Here is a 13,230-nt window from a genome sequence, read left to right as displayed (position 1 = left end):
AGTTGTCCAAGCTAAGAAGTCCGTGTGTGTGTGTGTGTGTGTGTGTGTGTGTGTGTTGGTTCAGACGTTATTCAGTTGTTCTCACCCTTCCTGGAGTGTCTCCATCCATTGTGAGGTGGTGTCTTAAGTAAATTGTTCTCACTGGGCTGAACTGGGACACAAGGGCTTTTGGGGAAGGGCAGTACCGTTGGGTTCTTGGCCACTAGGACTACACTCAGATTCGTGTAACAATGGCCATAAGAGCCTATCCAAAAAGGAAGATTGTTTTTCTCACACACCAAGAAATTTGGAGGCGAGCGGTCCTGGGCTGGTTGATGGTCCTATAGTGCTATCAGGGTCCCGCGCTCTGTCTGCCCTTCTATTCTGCCATCATATGTGTGTAGCTTTCATCAGGCTTGTGAGATACCTGGGTGGCCAGATCCCTAGATGCCATGTTCTAGCTCTAGGCAGGAAGAAAAGGGAGCAAAGGGTGAAAGATGAAAGGTGAAATGTGCATATTGGACCAAGTCCATCCTCTTCAACAGTATTTCCTACAAACCTCACCCTGTGGCTTCTGTTTGGATTTAAGTGGCATGTATATGTCGTATGGCCATCCCTAGCTGTAAGGGGCCTGAGAAGGGAACATTTTAAGCTGGCACCATTCAATTCTGAATAAACATAGCATCTGTTACTGAAAAAGAAAGGGTAAGTGGCTGTTGAGCAGGTAACCAGCAGTCACTGTCATGGTGCCCACCCAACAATATTCTCCTGCCAGGGGAGGCCGAGGGAGGACAGCTGTGACCTCCCTGCTTCTCTCCCCTCCAGATTAATTCAGCTCTGGCCCAAATTCTCCAAACACCACTTAGCAAAGTAGCTCACTATGTTGCTGCACAAGGGTGTGCTCAGCAGTCATGATGTGCCAGGCCCCATGGAACTGGGACACAGAAGTAAGAAAGGTTTCATGAAGCTGGCATTTTCCAATGGGGCAGACAGACAATAGACAAAGAAACATATAATATGTTCCAGTGCTCCCATGCAAGATAAAGCATCATTGAGGGGATAAAGTGTGAGGAGGGATTTTAGATTGTGTAACCCAGAAGGACCTTTCAAGGAGATGACATTTGAGCAAAGATGGGACAAAATGAAGGAATGAGCATGGATTCCTCTTCAGGGCAAGAGTCTTCCCCAAACAGAAGCCTACAGGCATGTTCTAGAAAGAGCAGATGTACCTGAAGCTCTGGGGGGGAGGGGTGAGGGCAGAGTGGGAGAGGATAGGGGCCATACAAGAGCCTGGGAAACCATGGCAACGATGTGAGATGTCTGTCTGCGTTTGATGGGAAACCATTTGTAGGATTTGGGCAGGAACTTACATAAACCTCTTCTGCCTTTAAGAGCTGGTTCCATCTGCTGAGCAGGAAATGAACTGTAAAGGGGGCAAGAGTGGAAGGCAGGAAGAAGGAGCACAAGAATCCAAGAGAGATGATGGAACTTGTGACTCAGGTGGTACCAGTGGAGATGGTGGGAAAGAATAAGAGTTATGATGTATTTTGAAGGAAGTTAAGACCAGATGTGGGGTAGGGAATTTGTGAAGTTTAGCCTGAGCAGGTGAACACTCCATCCCTCAGGAGGCTTTAGGGAATTTCAACTCCTACCTTCCCTCCACTTCCAGTAAGGTTTTGCAGAGTGCTGTCCTGGCAGCCACCCAGCTGACCTGCTCCTTCGTGCTGCTCTGCTTGTTAAGAACTGAAGTATCAAAGTTTGAGAACAGTTAGCTTTTTTTTTCCAGTTTATGTATTTATTTTGAGAGAGTGAGGGGGAGGGAAGGGGGGAAGAGGCAGAGAGAGAGGGAGAGAGAGAATCCCAAAGAGGCTTTGTGCTGTGCACAAAGATCACATGAGATCACGACCTGAGCCGAAATCAAGAGTCCAATGCTTAACCGACTGAGCCGCCCAGGCTCCCTGAGAACAGTTAGCTTTTCAGATAACTAAGCACAAACATAAGCTCTCTCCATCATTCATTTGCATCTTCATATACTTTTTGGAACATAAGAGAAAGGGGTGGGAGCAGCCCGAGTATGTAACCCATCTTACTGACACCTCTGTTTACCCCTAGGAGCATTATGAGTGGGTTTCAAACTTCCAGTTACAAAATAAATAAGTCACAGAGATGAAAAGTACAGCATAGGGAATACAGTCAATAAGACAGTAATAACATTGTTTGGTGACAAATCGTAATTGCACTTACTATGATGAGCACCGAGTATTGTACATAATTGTTGAATCATTATGTTGTATACCTGAAATTAATATACTACTGTAGGCTATTTATGGTTCAATTTTTTTAAAAAAGGGTGCATTTTGAATTGCTACTCCCTTAGTAAAGTGAAGTTCTCGTGTACATACTAGGAATGTTTGCTCTTCTTCCTGCTAAGAATCTTTGGGTTTTACTGGGTAAACTTTGGGGTGTCTGGTACATGATCATTGCTCATCATGTGTCACTCAGCAGAAGAAAAGGTTTCCTACGGTAAGCCATACAGTGCAGAATGAGTTGTTGTAGGAGATTAATAGGGCACTGGATATATGAAGAAAGGGGCTATATCTAAAACAGCAATAATAACAGCACCTGGGTGGCACAGTCCATTAAGCATCCAACTTTTGATCTCATGGTTCATGAGTTTGAGCCCCCTGTGGGGCTCTGCACTGAGCATGGCGCCTGCTTGGGATTCTCTCTCTCCCTCGCTCTCTGCTTCTCCCATGCTCATTCTCTCTCTCTCAAAGTAAATAAGTAAACTTAAAAAAAAAAACCAGCAACAATAAAGCTGCCATGTTTTATGTTTGATAGCATAACACTGAAAAGAAACAAAACGTATCTCTAGACTGCCTTCCTAGACCATTTCTTCAGCCTGAGGGTCAAAGCTTGAAGTTGGGGTGTTTCTTGGGCTCTTGGACATGTAGGGGCGGAGAGGAGTGTTAGAACCTGGTTCTTGACCAGGGAAGGTCTTTGTAAGGGAAGACTTCCTCAGGAGGAAGGAAAAAGAACAGCACAGGGGATGTGGTAGGTGCTCAGTGGATACGTGTGCTCAATGGATACGTGCCAAATGCATGAAAAATGGCCCTGACATATTCCTGTCATTGGATTATTCATTAAATAGATATAAAATAAGCATGTGCTGTGGGCTGGCACTAGTCTAGGTGCTGGATAAACATCATCAAATAAAATGGATACCATGTCTGCCATCATGGAGCTCAAGGGAAGGACAGATGATGACAGGTATTCAACACATTGTGGTAAGGACATGATGGAGCCAGATAGGGTGCAGTAGTGGACGATAGCACAGGGGCAGAGACCATGTCTGTAAGGAGGTGGCATCTCAGGTGAGATGTGAGGTTGAGGGTAAGGGGGTGGCTGTGGGTGATTGTTTGGGGATCAAGGTGCTGACCTCATGGTGGGAAAATCCCATGAGAGAGCAAAGCTCTGGGTAAAGCATAGAATCTACTTTCAGCTATGTGTTGTGGGCATGGGGAATGGTTAGGGAACCCCTGTATATGCAAAGCTACCTTTGCTGAACACCTGAAGGTTCAGGCCACAGGATGCTAAACCAGCCATTATACTTTTCCCATTAATTCAGGTTTCACTCGTGATCTTACAGCTGCTGCAGGATTCAGTTCAATTGCTGAAAATGAAGACGCCCTCCTCAGACGCTTATTCCAAGGTTATCAGAAATGGGTTCGTCCTGTATTAAATTCTAATGACACCATAAAAGTATATTTTGGATTGAAAATATCTCAGCTCGTGGATGTGGTGAGTAATCCTTGGCACTAAGCTAAAAAGAACATGCATTCCTTAACCTGTTTGCGAATCTAAGACTTTATTTTGTTTTCTTTCCCCATGTCTACCATTTCAATTTTAAAAATAACTTACTGTGAGAGAAAATCTGCCCCAAGAGGCCAGTGAAATGACCCGAGGAAGGAATGAGAAGTGCTAGAGAGTAAATTTTCATTGCGGCACTATGAGTGTGCACCTCTTTGCTGGGGGATGGATATGGTTGTTAAGACAGGCATTGTCCCTGGCGGGTTTGCTGAGAACCAGGATGAGCACCCAGGGAGAACAGAGGAGATGGAGAGAAGAGAGAACTGAGCCGAGGGCTCATTAGTGTCCCCTGGGCTGATTCGGCGTCACCCGAACTGCGTGAGGGCTGGCAGGGGTGTCTACAGGGAGAGAGGGCAGATGCTGCCAGCACCCCCGTGAGCGCTTGGTGGCCCATCACCCTCCTGAATCCCCTCAGGACTCCACCTGTTCCCCTGACACCACCTAGACCTTAACATTCTCTGCTCATTTTCCTGTTGGGCTCCCACTTCTGACGTGATTGCGTTCCTGGGAAACCAGTGAACGTTAAGCCAGTTCTGCAAAGTCATTCTGGTGCGGTCCCCAAAGTCCCAGAATAATCGTCTCCTGTTTCCTAAATCTCCTGCCCTACCAGTTGCACACTCACCTACCTCAGCTGACTCAATGCCCAAGGATTCCTTCTAGAAAATCATGCAAAACCGATCTCTGATATAACTAATATTCATTTTTACTTTGCGGCCTTACCATACTTTCTGGGTTATGCAATTAAAAAAATTTTTTTTATTTGAGAGAGAGAGAGCAAGTCAGGGAGAGGGGCAGAGGGAGAAAAAGAGAGAATCCCAAGCAGACTCCACACACAGCACAGAGCCTGATGCAGGACTTGGTCCCACGACCCTGGGATCATGACCTGAGCTGAAATCAAGAGTCAGACACTCAACCAACTAAGACACATAGGCACCCCTGGGTTATGCGATTTTGGATAAATATCACCATAATGAGCTGCTATTTGCTTTAATTATTATTTTTTATTTTAAGCAAAGGGAGGTCTTTCTGACAAAATAAATCTCAAAGACTTCACTTAATTTGAATTTACATTTTTCTAATTGCCATTTTCTTAGGATGAAAAGAATCAACTGATGACAACAAATGTGTGGCTCAAACAGGTAACTGTCAATCCAAGCATGATATCTGCTAACCTAATTATTTCCATTCTTTTCTATTTAGAAAGACTCTAAATAATATTTGAAAAATAATTATATTACACAGCATATTGGGTTCCTCAGTAAGATATCTGGGAATGGTTAGGAAGGGTCTATTACTTTTCATTTCCTTTTGCAAGAGTGGGAGAGCTGGTCCTGGAGGCTCAAAGGCATACCCCAAGCAGACTCTGACACGGAGGCCTGGGCCCGCTCCCTGGCTACTTGGAGTAAGTGGGGAAAGATTGCAGAACGCAGTTCTCCCACCCCCCCCACCCCCACCCCCCCTGTTTCCTGCACCCCTCCCCCCTCCGTTTAGGGCACTGCAACTGGAGCAGGCAACCAGGGATCTTAAACTGTCTTTCATCCCCACTGGTCCTCCACAGGATGACTCTTCCCCTAATGTTTCCTCTTGCTCCCTTTCTAGAAAGAGAAAACAGGTAGGACAGAACAAAGTGAATTTCAGAACAAAGTAAAGCCTGAAACAAAATAATGAATACATATTTTCCCGGTATAACTAAAAAGGCATTTGTTTGTTTGTTTTTAATTTTTTAATGTTTGTTTTTGAGAGTGAGAGAGACAGAGCATGAGTGGGGCAAGGGCAGAGAGAGAGGGAGACACAGAATCCCAAGCAGGCTTCAGGCTCTGAGCTGTCAGCACAGAGCCTGACATGGGGCTCGAACTCATGAACCACAAGATCATGACCTGAGCTGAAGTCGGACGCTTAACTGACTGAGCCACCCACGTGCCCCAAAAGGCATTTGTTTTTAAAAGAGGGAACACAAGGAGGGGAGAGAGAGAGAGAGAGAGAGAAAGCAGGTTCCACACCCAGCATGGAGACGCAAGGCTCAATCTCACAACTCTGAGATCATGACCCAAGCAGAAATAGTCAGACACTTAAGACTTAGCCACCAAGGCACTCCCTCACCCCTGCTTGAACTCACAACCATGAGATTAAGACCTGAGCTGAGATCAACAGTCAGAGTCCTAACCGACTGAGCCCCCCAGGCACCCCTAAAAAAGGCATTTTGAATTATTTTTAGCTCTCTGCTTAGATGATTGCTTTTAGCTTGATTACAGCCTGTTTCCTAAGCATCTGTTCAGAGGGGCTTGACCTAAAGTTGTCAGGGAATAACTACCCTTCAAAGCCTACTTTTGCATATGTGACATAAAGGACAAAATACTGAAAGGAGGTGAGAAGTTTGGTTTCATTGGTTGTTTTTTGTTGTTATTGTTATTAGCAATTACTCATTTTTCACTGAATGTCCAGCTATGGCTTATTCTCCCACAGACTTCAAATCTTCCTGGTGAGGATGACCTAATATCTCACTTGATGTTAACATACATACATAATATTTTTGTTTGTTTATATTAAAGTTAATTACCTATTCAAATTCAGGAGACATTGTTCAGTTCTGCTAATGGTTTATAGGAACAGTGAGTGGAGATTGTAGGAAGATTCCCTTGTCTTCATTTAGTGCCATTATATATCTCCCACACAAAAACTTTAGTCAGAGTTACAGAATTATTACCATTTTTACTAGTCTCTAGTCTTCCGATTTTTAAACTGGTAGGTATGTTAGCAAGTTATGAAACGAATCTGCGTATTATTTTACATGCAAATAAAAAATGGCCAGAAGAGGGGCGCCTGGGTGGTTCAATTGGTTAAGCACCTGGCTCTTGACTTCGGCTCAGGTCATGATCTCACGGTTTATCAGTTTGAACCCTGAGTCAGGCTGTGTGCTGGCAGCTCGGAGCCTGCTTGGGATTTTCTCTCTCTCCCTCTCTCTCTCTGCCCCTCCTCTGCTTGTGCTCTGCTTCTCTCTTTCTCTCTCAAAATAAATAAATAAACATGAAACAAGAATTTTAAATCCAGGAGAAAATAATAAGCCAGTAATGTGGATATAAAAATATGATTTACTTACTTACTTACTTATTTATTTATTTTTAAAACTTTCTAAATCATAAATATTTGGTTTTTTTAATATATGAAATTTATTGTCAAATTGGTTTCCATACAACACCCAGTGCTCATCCCAAAAGATGCCCTCTTCAATGCCCATCACCTACCCTTCCCTCCCTCCCACCCCCCCATCACCCCTCAGTTTGTTCTCAGTTTTTAAGAGTCTCTTATGATTTGGCTCTCTCCCACTCTAATCTCATTTTCTTTTCCTTCCCCTCCCCCATGGGTTTCTGTCAAGTTTCTCAGGATCCACATAAGAGTGAAAACATATGGTATCTGTCTTTCTCTGTATGGCTTATTTCACTTAGCATCACACTCTCCCGTTCCATCCACGTTGCTACAAAGGGCCATATTTCATTCTTTCTCATTGCCACGTAGTACTCCATTGTGTATATAAACCACAATTTCTTTATCCATTCATCAGTTGATGGACATTTAGGCTTTTTCCACAATTTGGCTATTGTTGAGAGTGCTGCTATAAACATTGGGGTACAAGTGCCCCTATGCATCAGTACTCCTGTATCCCCTGGGTAAATTCCTAGCAGTGCTACTGCTGGGTCATAGGGTAGGTCTATTTTTAATTTTTTGAGGAACCTCCACACCGTTTTCCAGAGTGGCTGCACCAATTTGCATTCCCACCAACAGTGCAAGAGGGTTCCCGTTTCTCTACATCCTCTCCATCCTCTATAGTCTCCTGATTTGTTCATTTTGGCCACTCTGACTGGCGTGAGGTGATATCTGAGTGTGGTTTTGATTTGTACTTCCCTGATGAGGAGCGATGTTGAGCATCTTTTCATGTGCCTGTTGGCCATCTGGATGTCTTCTTTAGAGAAGTGTCTATTCATGTTTTCTGCCCATTTCTTCACTGGGTTATTTGTTTTTCAGGTGTGGAGTTTGGTGAGCTCTTTATAGATTTTGGATACTAGTCCTTTGTCCGATATGTCATTTGCAAATATCTTTTCCCATTCCATTGGTTGCCTTTTAGCTTTGTTGATTGTTTCCTTTGCTGTGCAGAAGCTTTTTATCTTGATGAGGTCCCAATAGTTCATTTTTGCTTTTAATTCCCTTGCCTTTGGGGATGTGTCAAGTAAAAAATTGCTGCAGCTGAGGTCAGAGAGGTCTTTTCCTGCTTTCTCCTCTAGTGTTTTGATGGTTTCCTGTCTCACATTCAGGTCCTTTATGCATTTTGAGTTTATTTTTATGAATGGTGTAAGAAAGTGGTCTAGTTTCATTCTTCTGCATGTTGCTGTCCAGTTCTCCCAGCACCATTTGTTAAAGAGACTGTCTTTTTTCCATTGGATATTCTTTCCTGCTTTGTCAAAGATGAGTTGGCTATACTTTTGTGGGTCTAGTTCTGGGGTTTCTATTCTACTCTACTGGTCTATGTGTCCGTTTTTGTGCCAATACCATGCTGTCTTGATGATTACAACTTTGTAGTAGAGGCTAAAGTCTGGGATTGTGATGCCTCTTGCTTTGGTCTTCTTCTTCAAAATTACTTTGGCTATTCGGGGCCTTTTGTGGTTCCATATGAATTTTAGGATGGCTTGTTCTAGCTTCGAGAAGAATGCTGGTGCAATTTTGATTGGGACTGCATTGAATGTGTAGATAGCTTTGGGTAGTATTGACATTTTAACAATATTTATTCTTCCAATCCATGAGCATGGAATATTTTTCCATTTCTTTATATCTTCTTCAGTTTCCTTCATAAGCTTTCTATAGTTTTCAGCATACAGATCTTGTACATCTTTGGTTAGATTTATTCCTAGGTATTTTATGCTTCTTGGTGCAATTGTGAATGGGATCAGTTTCTTTATTTGTCTTTCTGTTGCTTCATTATTGGTGTATAAGAATGCAACCAATTTCTGTACATTGATTTTCTATCCTGCGACTTTGCTGAATTCATGTATCAGTTCTGGCAGACTTTTGGTGGCGTTTATCGGGTTCTCCATGTATATTATCATGTCATCTGCAAAAAGTGAAAGCTTGACTTCATCTTTGCCAATTTTGATGCCTTTGATTTCCTTTTGTTGTCTGATTGCTGATGCTAGAACTCCCAACACTATGTTAAACAACAGCGGTGAGAGTGGACATCCCTGTCATGTTCCTGATCTCAGGGGGAAAGCTCTCAGTTTTTCCCCATTGAGGATGATGTTAGCTGTGGGCTTTTCATAAATGGCTTTTATGATGTTTAAGTATGTTCCTTCTATCCTGACTTTCTCGAGGGTTTTTATTAAGAAAGGATGCTGAATTTTGTCAAATGCTTTTTCTGCATCGATTGACAGGATCATATGGTTCTTATCTTTTCTTTTATTAATGTGATGTATCGCGTTGGTTGATTTGCGAATGTTGAACCACCTCTGCATCCCAGGAATGAATCCCACTTGATCATGGTGAATAATTCTTATTATTAATTATTAATTATTAATTATCAATTATTAATTATTATTAATTAATAATTGTTATTATTATAACAGCTTATGCTGTTGAATTTGATTTGCTAGTATCTTATTGAGAATTTTTGTATCCATATTCATCAGGGATATTGGCCTGTAGTTCTCTTTTTTTACTGGATCTCTGGTTTAGGAATCAAAGTAATACTGGCTTCATAGAATGAGTCTGGAAGTTTTCCTTCCCTTTCTATTTTTTGGAATAGCTTGAGAAGGATAGGTATTATCTCTGCTTTAAATGTCTGGTAGAATTCCCCTGGGAAGCCATCTGGTCCTGGACTCTTATTTGTTGGGAGATTTTTGATAACTGATTCAATTTCTTCGCTGGTTATGGGTCTGTTCAAGCTTTCTATTTCCTCCTGTTTGAGTTTGGAAGTGTGTGGGTGTTTAGGAATTTGTCCATTTCTTCCAGGTTGTCCAGTTTGTTGGCATATAATTTTTCATAGTATTCCCTGATAATTGCTTGTATTTCTGAGGGATTGGTTGTAATAATTCCATTTTAATTCATGATTTTATCTATTTGGGTCATCTCCCTTTTCTTTTTGAGAAGCCTGGCTAGAGGTTTATCAATTTTGTTTATTTTTTTCAAAAAACCAACTCTTGGGGCGCCTGGGTGGCTCAGTCGGTTAAGTGTCCAACTTCAACTCAGGTCACGATCTTGCAGTCTGTGAGTTAGAGCCCCGCGTCAGGCTCTGGGTTGATGGCTCAGAGCCTGGAGCCTGCTTCGGATTCTGTGTCTCCCTCTCTCTCTGCCACTCCCCCATTCATGCTCTGTCTCTCTCTGTCTCAAGAATAAATAAACGTTAAAAAAAAAATTAAAAAAAAAACAACTCTTGGTTTCATTGATCTGCTCTACAGTTTTTTTAGATTCTATATTGTTTATTTCTGCTCTGATCTTTATTATTTCTCTTCTTCTGCTGGGTTTAGGGTGTCTTTGCTGCTCTGCTTCTATTTCCTTTAGGTGTGCTGTTAGATATTGTATTTGGGATTTTTCTTGTTTCTGGAGATAGGCCTGGATTGCAATGTATTTTCCTCTCAGGACTGCCTTCGCTGCATCCCAAAGCGTTTGGATTGTTGTATTTTCATTTTCATTTGTTTCCATATATTTTTAAATTTCTTCTCTAATTGTCTGGTTGACCCATTCATTCTTTAGTAGGGTGTTCTTTAACCTCCATGCTTTTGGAGGTTTTCCAGACTTTTTCCTGTGGTTGATTTCAAGCTTCATCGCATTGTGGTCCGAAAGTATGCATGGTATGATCTCAATTCTTGTATATTTATGAAGGGCTGTTTTGTGACCCAGTATGTGATCTATCTTGGAGAATGTTCCATGTGCACTCGAGAAGAAAGTATATTCTGTTGCTTTGGGATGCAGAGTTCTAAATATATCTGTCAAGTCCATCTGATCCAATGTATCATTCAGGGCCCTTGTTTCTTTATTGACCATGTGTCTAGATGATCTATCCATTGTTGTAAGTGGGGTATTAAAGTCCCCTGCAATTACCACATTCTTGTCAATAAGGTTCCTTATGTTTGTGAGTAATTGTTTTATATATTTGGGGGCTCCCATATTTGGCGCATAGACATTTATAATTGTTAGTTCTTCTTGATGGATAGACCCTGTAATTATTATATAATGCCCTTCTTTATCTCTTGTTACAGCCTTTAATTTAAAGTCTAGTTTGAAATAAGTATGGCTACTCCAGCTCTCTTTTGACTTCCATTATAAAAATACGATTTAAATAAGCATATTTTTTCTATGTACCTGTCTCTTTCCTCAGCGATGTATTCCACATTTGCAAGTTACAGGCTGTGGAATTCACAGGTATTTTGAATTAATAAAAATCAGTAAGAAGTGTTGTATTCAGGCTTGCAGGGGAGAGAATAAAAACTTTTAAAGTGCAAATAGGTTTAAGAAGTTAACAGAAATAAAACAAAAAAAACTTCTCACTGCTTCACACACATGCCCTTCCCCAACTGCTCCTTGAGATTAAACTTTTATTAATCTTTCACATAAAACAGTGGTCCAGGGGCTCTTGGCCTTTAATATTGGTACTTTTCACTTTTCTTGAGGTTTTGAAAACATGAGCTCATTTCAGTGAGAGACAACAAGAAGTCACAGCTCCTCTGACCTTAGCCACGACTTTGGAAATGACTTCCAGCAAAGTTAGGCCACCAGCATCATCGTGGCCTGGTGAATGCCTCCAGGTCAACACAGTCAAAACCTAAAAATCTCCAATACCCAAAACAGAGCAAGAGAAATTGTAGGAGTGGGGCAAGCTGACACTCGCAAAAGCCAGCCTGCTGACTTAGGTTCCATTTTTTAGAAGTCACAATAATACTAGACTTTTTCTCATTAAAGTATAGTGGCACACAGTGTCACATTAGTTTCAGGTGTACAGCATCGTAATCCGACAAGCCTATACCTTATGCTATGTTCACAAATGCAGCTACCGTCTGTCACCATGCAAAGCTATTACAGTACCATTGACCATATTCCCCATGCTGTACTTTTTATCCCTGTGACTTATTCATTCCATAACTGGAAATCTGTATCTCCTACCCTGCTTCACCCTTTTTGCCTAACCCTCCCCCACCCCCCTCCCCTCAGGCAACCATCACTTTGTTCTCTGTATCTGGATCTGTTTCGGCTTTTTTGTTTGTTTGTTTTTTAGATTCCACATATAAGTGAAATCACATGGTATTTGTCTCTCTCCATCTGATTTATTTCACTTAGCATTATACTCTCAAGTCCACCATGTAGCAAGACCTCATTCTTTTTTATGGCTGAGTAATATTCCATTGTGTATATATACCACACCTTCTTTATCTATTCATTTATTGATTGACCTTTGGGTTTCCATATCTTGGCCATTGTAAATAATGTTGCAATAAACATAGGGGTGCATATATATTTTTAAATTAGTGTTTTCATTTTCTTTGGGTAAATACCTGATCATCTGATACTTCTATTTTTAATTTTTTGAGGAACCTCCACACTGTTTTCCACAGTGACTGCACTAGTTTACATTTCTACCAACAGTGCATGAGGGTTCCCTTTTTTCCACATCCTCGCCAGCACTTGCTATTTCTTGTCTATTTAATTTTAGCCAGAGAATAATGGACTTTCATTGCATTTGATTTGCAAAAGGTTGTCATCTCTCTTCTCTCATTTACATTTCTCAACCACTTGGAATTAGCAAGGCAGGTATCACATTACCCCTGCCTACAGAGACAGAAGGTTCTAGTGATTGATCTGGCTGGAGTCTCGGTTTCCCCGGTTGCGGTCTTCTCTGCTATATCCAGCCTCTGCACTAAACATTAAGCCCTGCTTCTAAATCATGGGAAAAGCCAAAGTATGAGAACCTCTGTGCATTTCATTGAACCACAGAGAATATTATCATAGCTATCCTGCTCACACAGATTGGATTGGGAGTGCAATGTCATGTACACGCCACGTATGGCACAAACACTATGGGAGCAAAAAGGAAAGATGAATTCTACAGCATGGTGGCAGGCAGGGAGGCTGCATGGAATAGGAAGCACTTAACTCCATCAGGCTGTGATCTACATTTTTATTTTTTAAATTTTAAATTCTTATTTATTTATTACAGTTTATTTATTTTGAGAGAGAGAAAGAGGGAGAGCACGAGTGCACATGTGTGAGTAGGGGAGGGGCAGAGAGAGAGGGAGAGAGAGAATCCTAAGCAGGCTCTGCTCTGTCAGCACAGAGCCTGACAAGGAGCCCAACACAGGGCCCAAAATCACGAACCTGTCTGATGACCTGAACCGAAATCAATAG

At 41.8% G+C, this 13,230-nt stretch overlaps 1 protein-coding gene across 3 annotated transcripts in view; it reads left to right on the top strand.

Annotated features, from left to right (window-relative positions):
- Positions 1 to 13,230, top strand: part of CHRNB3 (cholinergic receptor nicotinic beta 3 subunit) — a 35,577-nt gene that overhangs the window by 5,628 nt on the left and 16,719 nt on the right. Inside the window, exons 2-3 of one of the 3 annotated variants that reach the window (XM_058720508.1) lie at positions 3,629 to 3,780; positions 4,944 to 4,988. In XM_058720508.1, the coding sequence (XP_058576491.1) occupies positions 3,629 to 3,780; positions 4,944 to 4,988 (197 nt within the window). Of the gene's footprint in view, positions 1 to 3,607; positions 3,781 to 4,943; positions 4,989 to 13,230 lie in introns of all 3 variants that reach the window. The other 2 variants (XM_058720507.1, XM_058720509.1) reach the window with 2 other exon arrangements.

Source organism: Neofelis nebulosa, chromosome 3, assembly GCF_028018385.1.
Source record: "Neofelis nebulosa isolate mNeoNeb1 chromosome 3, mNeoNeb1.pri, whole genome shotgun sequence".
NCBI lineage: Eukaryota > Metazoa > Chordata > Mammalia > Carnivora > Felidae > Neofelis > Neofelis nebulosa.
This window is presented reverse-complemented; position numbering and strand designations above follow the sequence as displayed.